At 41.0% G+C, this 9,293-nt stretch overlaps 1 protein-coding gene across 1 annotated transcript in view; it reads left to right on the top strand.

Annotated features, from left to right (window-relative positions):
• Nucleotides 1-3,629: 3,629 nt before the first annotated feature.
• TTC6 (tetratricopeptide repeat domain 6) overlaps nt 3,630-9,293 on the top strand; it is a 60,321-nt gene continuing 54,657 nt past the window's right edge. The window contains exon 1 of the mRNA XM_056851745.1: nt 3,630-3,779. Coding sequence (XP_056707723.1) covers nt 3,756-3,779 — 24 coding nt within the window. The 5' untranslated portion in view covers nt 3,630-3,755. The remainder of the gene's footprint in view (nt 3,780-9,293) is intronic.

The following is a 9,293-nucleotide window of genomic DNA, read 5'->3' as shown; positions in this document are numbered from 1 at the left end:
ATGATTTAGGAGTATATCTATTGGAAAACTTTATTCACATAATAAATACTCAATCAAGGTACCTCTATCAGTTAAAAATTATCGGAGTCCCAGTCTTCCTTGTTTGTTAGATTTTGAAAATTTTGCAGAAATGAAAGGTGGAATTCCAAAACGACTTAGTCATTTTGCTTGGGCCAAAAAAATATGGAATAAATGGTTTGATGAGGTGTACTCTTTTATTCGTGAATCTGCAAAAGATAAAGCAGTATCCGCCATAAAGACTGCTGAAGAAAAAGATAAAGTGGAAAAAGAACTAACTGATTCAGCTCTTATTATGGAAAGCGACATAAGCCATTTTGATGAGTTTCAGTGTGAAATTGATAGACTGACTGAACAGATAAAAGAAGGATATGTTCTTCCATTTAACTATTGTAGACGTGGAGCACTGTACAGGAAAATAGGCAAACTGAAAGCAGCCATGGATGACTTGGAAACGGTTAGTTTTAAACAAATATTAATGTTATCTTAACTTTAACCATTTTCCATTTCTTACCTTGTAAGGCCCCTGTCCTCTCCTCAGTTGAGACACCGCTATTGTTGTTGTTTTGAAGGGCACCCCCTTGAAAGCCTAAAGTGCAATTGAGATCCTTGGGATAAGTTTCAGAGAGCGCATCTTGCCTGCCAGGTACAGATCACATTCCAGCATGGAGGCGGGACTCATAAAGTATTTACATACACACACACCCCACTCCAATGCATGCATAATACAATCATATCCCCTGATTCAAGAGATGTTTCATCAAAATGGGGCATTTCCAGTTGATGGGGAAAGTATCACCTCCAATACAGCTATCGTTCAAATACAGCCTGATATCTGATCCACTCAGGATGTGCCATCAAGAAGGCAATTTACCTTCATTTTGATCCCCTGGTTCTTTGTGAATATGGTATAGACACCAATCAATGACCTCATCTTGGAATGTCAGGTGTCATTTCCTACTCTTCCTGCTGAATTTTGATGGCAGTTACCTTCCAACTGCCCAGTCAAATTCAAACTTTATTTATTGGACTAATCCTGATCCTGGAAAAATCCAGTCCCATGCCAGACAATGGAATTTTTCCCCAAAAAAGGAGAAGCCCAGGTCTGTGAAAAGTGCACCAGGTTTCTCCCATTACCTGGATACCCCTGCAACTGCTTTGCAGGCTCCTCTCTGTCCTCATTGGACTTCTGCTGTATGGACTCCCTGCAATTCTCAGCTTTTCACTCACCTTGAATCAAGTAGTATTGACCTCTTTCCCTCCCTATTCTTGTCTCTTCCCTCAATTCCTTTCCCTTGTTCTCAGGTTTTGTGTGCGTGTGTTTATTGGGAGGGAGAGGGTGGTTTTATTTTTGGTTTTACTTGTGTAGTTGTATTCATGGTCTTAAACGTTAGAGGCAATTTTGGTCTACCTCTAGTTGTGCTTCTAAGTGTTAGAAAATAAAATATTCCATTTAGTTTGAATTGGTTGGTCTCTGTTTCTTTTTCTATTGGTTCTATTGGGAATATCATGCAGGAATAAAACTTCCTTATACATGGGCAAAAGATCCCTTGTTTATCTAGCTGGAGACCATATAACACACTAATTTCCCCCTCTCTGGGTCCAGTTTGGGTAACAACCTTGTAAATTGCCGTGCAACTCCAGTTTTGGCAAGTAATAGAGGTACAATAAAATGTAGTTGGGAACTTCATGAGCTACAGAAATAGTAGCATACAAGTGGGGTACTCATGAGAACTCATAGGAAGAAGCTGATCCTCCTCCCCATGCTATATCTTCATTTCCTTCCCCTCACAGCCTCTTCAGCTTCTCCCTTTCATTCCTTCCCTCCTTCTCTCCCACTTACCTTCCTTAGTTCTCCCCCATCTGCCACATTCTTTTCAGACCTTCCTTCCATCTCACCATTTTGAACCATTTTTCCTTCCTTCCTCTCTCCCTCCCTCCCTCCCTCTTCCCCTAATTTTCCTTCTTGTCCTTCCTGCCTGCCTACTCCCCCCCTCACCTCAAGTTTCAAAATGACCCTGCAGCAGCCATTTTGGGTTATCATAGGCAACTACAGATGTCATTGGTGATGTTGTCTGCAGTTACCTAGACAATCCAAAATGGCTGCCAGTGCCAAGTCATTGAAATCTCAGCATTTTGAAACGTTTTAATTTAATCCCTTTTTCATTTAAGATATTTCTGCAAAACTGAGGGTTCCCAGGGATACACTGAGATGTAAAAGCAATATTCATGCTAATTACTTCCATGCTAATTTGTTTCATTATCATCACAGGCAATAAAGTTAGAACCAATGCTGGTTAATGCTTATTGGCACAGGCATTTGCTTTTCCTTCACCAAAACAAAAATCTCCTAGCATTAGAAGATCTGAACTTTATCATTAAATGCAACAAAAATCATACAGGTGAGTATCCTTGAAACAATATCAAAATTTGTATTTCAGAAACTCCTGGTTTGTGTTCTCCACATCAGAATAGCACAATATACAGAAGGCTTTTGTTTAAATGAACATATGGTTATCCAAATGCTTTGATTGCTGTATCCAAAAATGAGAGCAAAATCCATGGAATACCTTTTATTAGCACAAAAATTTGGTTGGTCTAGTTAAAAGTATTACATTGAATTAGATCTTGTTTTTGGATTTTGCATGGATCAATATAGTTGTTGATGTAGCCTTCACAAATGCCCCTTCATTTTCAGTGCATATTTTAACAATGAGGGTAGAACAGTATAACAGTTACTAGTCATTTTATATCTTTACACAACCAATAGTTATGAATTTGATGTCTGGCTGGGCTCTCAGCTGGTTAAAAATCTTAATTCATTAATGGTATACATTTTAGTCAATGTATTAATCAATTATCTTTGTAAATATTTGCATAGAAATAACACAGTATTTCAATGCAGAAGGCAAACTTTCTTGATTGATGATGCCCACACATATAGTGGTGCCCATATTACAAGCGGCATGTTTGTGTGTGGGGGGGGGGTGGGTGGGAGAGAGAGAGAGAGAAGGAGAAGGCCAAATGCATAAATCCTGGAGAGGGCTGACCTGCATCACCCGTCCATTCTTGTCCCATTTCCTCTCCATCAAATCAGATGTTTCTCCAACATTAATGTTTTTGTTTTACCAAACACAGCAAAGCCAAGCTACTGTGGGTTTGTGGGGCCTTATGAGAGTCCATCTCTTCCTACAGCCTGGGGTAGGACTGTAGAAAGCTAGAAAGTTCAAGAAGGAAAGATGGTATGCTGGACTGTGTTCCCCCCTCAAAGGATTGACCTCAGCTTTGTTAGTCTTTTAATTTTTGCATGAGGATGCCTTTTCATAGTTACAAGGAGTACATAGTCATAATTTCATGGTTTTTGGTTTCCACTTGTTACAACTAAAGGTTGTTAACATCGGGATCCTGTAGAGTGCTTTTAAAAGAATGTGATTGCGAGGGCTTGGATTATTGGGAGAAAATACACAAAATACATGCTTCTGAATATTTCTTTTTGTATTCTGTATAGATGCATATTTATCAAGAGCTGAAATTTACAAAAAACAGGGAGAGAATTCTGAATATTTATTTTTGTATTCTGTGTAGATGCATATTTATCAAGAGCGGAAATTTACAAAAAACAGGGAGAGAATTCATTAGCAATTATAAATTATACTCTTGCATTGAGATGCAGGCCTACAGATGATGACATATATTTCAAGAGAGCTACGATCTATGATGAAGAAGGTGATTTAATAATGGCTATAGATGATTATTCCAAAGTAAGTATTTCTGTCAGATCATGCCTGTTTAGCAGGGTGGATGATGGTATTGTCAGTGGATAGGGAAATGATATAAGAAGAGGAAGGCTTGGGAAGAAAGATGAAAAAGTCAGTCTTGATGAAATTAGGGATTTGGGTAGAATTACCAGAGGCAACTGGATTTGTTGGAGATTAGATGAGGAGAGAAAGTGCATGGGTACAGATATCTGTGTCATTAGTAGTTAGGTGATTTGATACCACTCAGAGGCAATGTATAGAAAAGGAACAGAAGGGAAGATCCCTCAGTAGGGTTGCCAACCTCCTGGGGGTGGCTGGAGATCTCCTGCTATTACAACTGACCTCCAGCAGATAGAGATCAGTTCCCCTGGAGAAATATGGCCACTTGGGCAATTTGACTCTCCCCTACCTAAACTCTGCCCTCCCCTACCTAAACTCTGAAGTCCCTCCCCTACCTAAACTCTGCCCTCCTTGGGCTCCACCCCCAAAATATCCAGGTGTTTCTCAACACAGACCTGGTAACCCTATCCCTCAGAGTCCCCAAAAGTGGGATGTAAAGGAGAGTATCAGCTTGCCCCAGGGAAACATTGAGTGATTAGACAAGGAATAAAACCAAGGAATAAAAAAAAGCTGAGGAAAGAGTCACAGAAATCTAAGGTGTAAAAGCAGGAAAGAGGTCAAAGTGGATGAGGACCTTTTGGATTTTGCAGGTGACAGGTTATTGTGATTTGAGTGAGATTTGTTAGAAAGGAGTGAAGAGGCTGGAAGCCGTATTGTAGGGGGTCAAGGGAGAGTTGGATGAAAGAGATTAAAGCTAGTGAGGATAAGAAGTATCCTATAGAGGTTTGGAGGGAGGGATAGAGAAATCGAGTCAAAGTATTGTTATTTGAATATGGGAGAAAAGAGTGGTGCATTTGAATGCAGTAGGGAAGGAACTGGAGGAGTAAGTTAAGTTGATTATGTGGAGAGAATGGCTCAGGAGATGGCAACCAGAACTTGGGAGGGAGTAGGATCAAGGAAGCATGCAGGAGGCAACAAGTTAGTTGGCTCATCAAGCGGGAGAGGGAAGGGCTGAAGGAAGTTTGGGAAGTAGGAAAGGTAAAAAGATCAGAGCAGATAGTTTCAATTTTATCATTAAAGAACAAAGCAGTCTTGAGTAGACATGTGTGTGTGTGTGTGTGTGTGTTAAGTGCTGTCAAGTCGCTTCCGACTCATGGCGACCCTATGAATGAAAGTCCTCCAAAATGTCCTATCTTTGACAGCCTTGTTCAGATCTTGCAAATTGAAGGCTGTGGCTTCCTTTATTGAGTCAATCCATCTCTTGTTGGGTCTTCCTCTTTTCCTGCTGTCCTCAACTTTTCCTAGCATGACTGTCTTTTCCAGTGACTCTTGCGTCTCATGACATGACCAAAATACGATAGCCTCAGTGTAGTCATGTTAGCTTCTAGGGTCAGTTCAGACTTGATTTGATCTATAACCCACTGATTTTTTTTTTTGGGGGGGGGCAGTCCACAGAATCAGTAACACTCTCCTCCAACACCACATTTCAAAGGAATCTATTTTCTTCCTATCAGCTTTCTTCATTGTCCAGCTTTCACACCCATAAATAGTAATAGGGAATACAATGGCATGAATTAATCTAGTCTTGGTGGCCAGTGACACATCCTTACACTTCAACATATTTTCTAGCTCCTTCATGGCTGCCCTTCCCAGTCTCAATTTCCTTCTGATTTCTTGGCTGCAGTCTCCCTTTTGGTTGATGGTGGAGCCAAGAAATAGAAAGTCTTGAACAATTTCAATTTCCTCATTATCAACCTTAAAGTTGTGTAATTCTCCTGTAGTCATTACTTTTGTTTTCTTGATGTTCAGCTGTAGTCCTGCTTTGGCACTTTCTCTTTTAACTTTCAGCAGTAGTCGTTTCAAATCTTCACTATTTTCTGCCAATAATGTAGTGTCATCAGCATATCTCAAATTATTAATGTTCCTCCCTCCAATTTTCACTCCACCTTCATCTAAATCTAATCCAGCTTTCCTAATTATATGTTCTGCATATAGATTGAAGAGATAGGGAGATAAAATACATCATTGTCTGACACCTTTGCCAATTGGAAACCATTCCGTTTCTCCATATTCTGTTCTAACTGTAGCCTCTTGTCCAGAGTACAGGTTGCGCATTAAAATGATCAGATGTAGTGGCACACCCATTTCCTTTAAAACCAGCCATAGCTTTTCATGATCCACACAGTCAAAAGCTTTGCTGTAATCTATGAAACACAAGCTGATTTTCTTCTGAAATTCTCTCGTATGCTCCAGTAACCAGCGTATATTTGCAATATGATCTCTAGTGCCTCTTCCTTTTCTGAAACCAGCTTGAACATCAGGCATTTCTCGTTCCATATATGGTAACAGCCTTTGCTGTAAGATTTTGAGCATCACTTTACTTGCATGAGAAATTAATGCGATGGTCCGATAGTTGCTGCAATCTTTGATGTCTCCTTTCTTGGGAATTGGAATGTAAATGGATCGTTTCCAGTCTGTGGGCCATTGTTTTGTTTTCCATATCTGTTGGCGTATTCTTGTCAAGATTTTGATGGACTCCGTTTCTGTGGCTTGGATTAGCTCTATTGATATTCCATCTGCTCCTGGTGATTTGTTTCTCCCGATTGCTCTCAATGCAGCTTTGACTTCACTTTCTAAAATTGTAGGTTCTTCTTCAAAAGATTCTTCTTGGAAAGAATCTTTTATGCTTTCATCTCTTCTGTATAGTTCTTCAGTGTATTGTTCCCACCTTTTCTTTATTTCGTCCTGTTCAGTTAATGTATTTCCATGCTGATCTTTCAGCATGCCTAACCGTGCTTTAAATTTCCCTTTGATCTCTTGGATCTTGTGGAACAGATCTCTTGTTCTTCCTTTATTGTTGTTCTCTTCTATTTCTTTACACTGGTTATTATAATAGGTCTCTTTGTCTCTACGTGCGAGTTGCTGGAACGTTGCACTTAGACTTTTGATTCTATTTCTGTCACCTTCTACTTTTGCTTCTCGTCTATCTCTGGCAATTTTAAGAGTCTCCTCAGACATCCATCGAGGTTTTTCTTTTCTTTTGGCTACAGGAATAGTCTTTGCACATTCTTCCTTGATAATATCTCTAGTTTCCACCCATAGTTCTTCAGGTTTACATTCACTTGAACTCAGTAATGCAAATCTGTTCCTTACATGGTCTTTAAACTCTTCCGGAATATTGCTTAGATTGTATTTTGGTGCTATGAATGTTTTGGTGTTTTTCTTAAGCTTTACCTTGATTTTCGATATTAGCAATTCATGATCTGTACCGCAGTCGGCTCCTGGTCTTGTTTTGGCCGAGAGAATAGAGCTTCTCCATCTTCTGCTTCCAATTATATAATCTATTTGATTTCTATACTGGCCGTCTGGTGATGTCCATGTATACAATCGTCTGTTTGGTTTCCTGAAACATGTGTTTGCAATGAACAGATTGTTGTCTTCACAGAATTCTACGAGGCATTCTCCTGCTTCATTCCGTGCTCCTAGCCCAAATCTGCTCCTAGCCCAGAAACATTTGATTCTGCTTTGTTTCCTACTTTTGCGTTCCAATCACCTATGATTATCAGCATATCTTGTTTAGGTGTATGATCAATTTCTTCCTGAACACTGGCATAAAAACTTTCAATTTCTTCCTCATCAACATCTGTAGTTCGGGCATAAACTTGAATGATGCTTATGTTGATAGGCTTTCCCTGATGTCTGATTGATATTATTCGGTCAGACTTTGCATTATAGCTCCTGACTGCCTTTGCTACATCTTGCCTAACTATTAAAGCAACTCCATTTCTTCTCTTTTCATCATTCCCTGAATAAAACACTTTGTAATTTTCTGATTGAAAATGTCCTAATCCAGTCCACTTTAATTCACTTACTCCCAGGACTGAAATGTCCACTTCTTGTTTAACAATTTCAAGCTCACCCTGATTCATGCTTCTCACACTCCATGTTCCTATTATATGCATCGAACAACTTCGGACTTTCCTTTTGCATGTGTTCATGTCAACCACTGAACATCCTTTTGACTTTAGTCCAATCGCATCATTAAGAACAGCGCTACTCGTACTTGTCCTCTGCTCTACCCCAGTAGCAGATTAAGTGCCATCCGACCTGGGGGTCCCATCTTCCAGCACTATATCTTTTTTCATTTTGGATTGTCTCATCATAGGGTTTTCAAGGTAAAGGTTGGTCAGAAGTGGTTTACCAGTGCCTTCTTCTGCGCAGTACTAACCAGAGTTAGCCGTAGTGGCACCGCCGTTGTCTACGAAAGATCCTCCGCCAGTGTCACCTTCCACTACTGCTGCTGCCCAGTAGCTAACCTTCAGGGATTCCTCTGCCCCCATCCCCATTGGAACTTCCTGTTCTCTTCTGCGGATGTGGCCATTGATCCCTTAAGGGGGTGCATGCATCTTCGCCTGGTGTCTGGTGTCTCAGCTGTGACCATTCCATCTTGAGTGACTCTGCTAGGAGTTTAGTCTCTTGATAGAGTCTAGACCCCTTACGGTATTGCTCTCAGCTTCCCTGACACACACAAACCCACTCACCACGTTAAGGTGTGCATCCAGAAGGGGTGAGGGGACATACCCCGGATCAAAAAGATGCTAAGGATTCCCAAACTTTCTTAAAAGGGGGAATGCCCATCGGAGCCAGTGTGACCTCTATGCCAGCATCCGTGCCACTTGCACCATGCAAACTGGCACGGACACTGGCATAGGACGACTTACACCGGCCCATCTGGACCATGGCAACAGCGCAGCACTCGGATGTCGGCACGGCCTCCTGCCAGAATTTTCCCAGCGTGTCTCCCCACGCTGGCATCCTGAGGGGTGTTCCGGGGGCGTGTCCAGGGGCGTAGCTGCCTTTAGGCAGCTTTTTAACCCTTTTGGGCTTAAAATGCGCCATTTTGCAGGGATCAAGATAGCCTGCAAAATCCATGGCACAGCCTTGTGGAACTCTATGGGGAGTTCCATTGGGCTTAAATTTTTTTTTTAAACCTTTTAACTTTCGGCCGCCATGGAACCCCCCCCCCACCTTGGGATTGTACAGTTAGTCTATATCCAGAAGATATAGTACTGTTAATTTAACTAGGTACATGGCAGACAAAAAGAGGATGAATTTATGAACAAAATTATCCAACTCTTTTTTCCTCAAGAGGCATTCAGCTACATGAGAGCATAGAGAAAACAAGTGAAGGGAGTAAGCCAACCCTGTGGATGAGAGGAACATGTGCGTTGGGCCACTGAGTTCCCTTTCACCAACCCCGTAATTCTTTTTAAGGCATGCAGGGGTCAGACTCAGAGAAGGTTGCACAATGAGATATGATTGAGTGCAGCAAAACACCTTTCTCCAGTGTAGACTTCTATCTTAGCCACTTTTTTCATTTACTAAAACAGAAATGATTAGGGAATCCTTTAAACTGACTACCTCAATTTCCTCTGCTGGTTTGATCCACTTCAGTAG

Source organism: Euleptes europaea, chromosome 6 (assembly GCF_029931775.1).
Source record: "Euleptes europaea isolate rEulEur1 chromosome 6, rEulEur1.hap1, whole genome shotgun sequence".
In the NCBI taxonomy this organism is placed as follows: Eukaryota; Metazoa; Chordata; class Lepidosauria; order Squamata; family Sphaerodactylidae; genus Euleptes; species Euleptes europaea.
The sequence above is the reverse complement of the archived record's forward strand: the minus strand, read 5'-3'. Positions and strand labels throughout refer to the sequence as shown.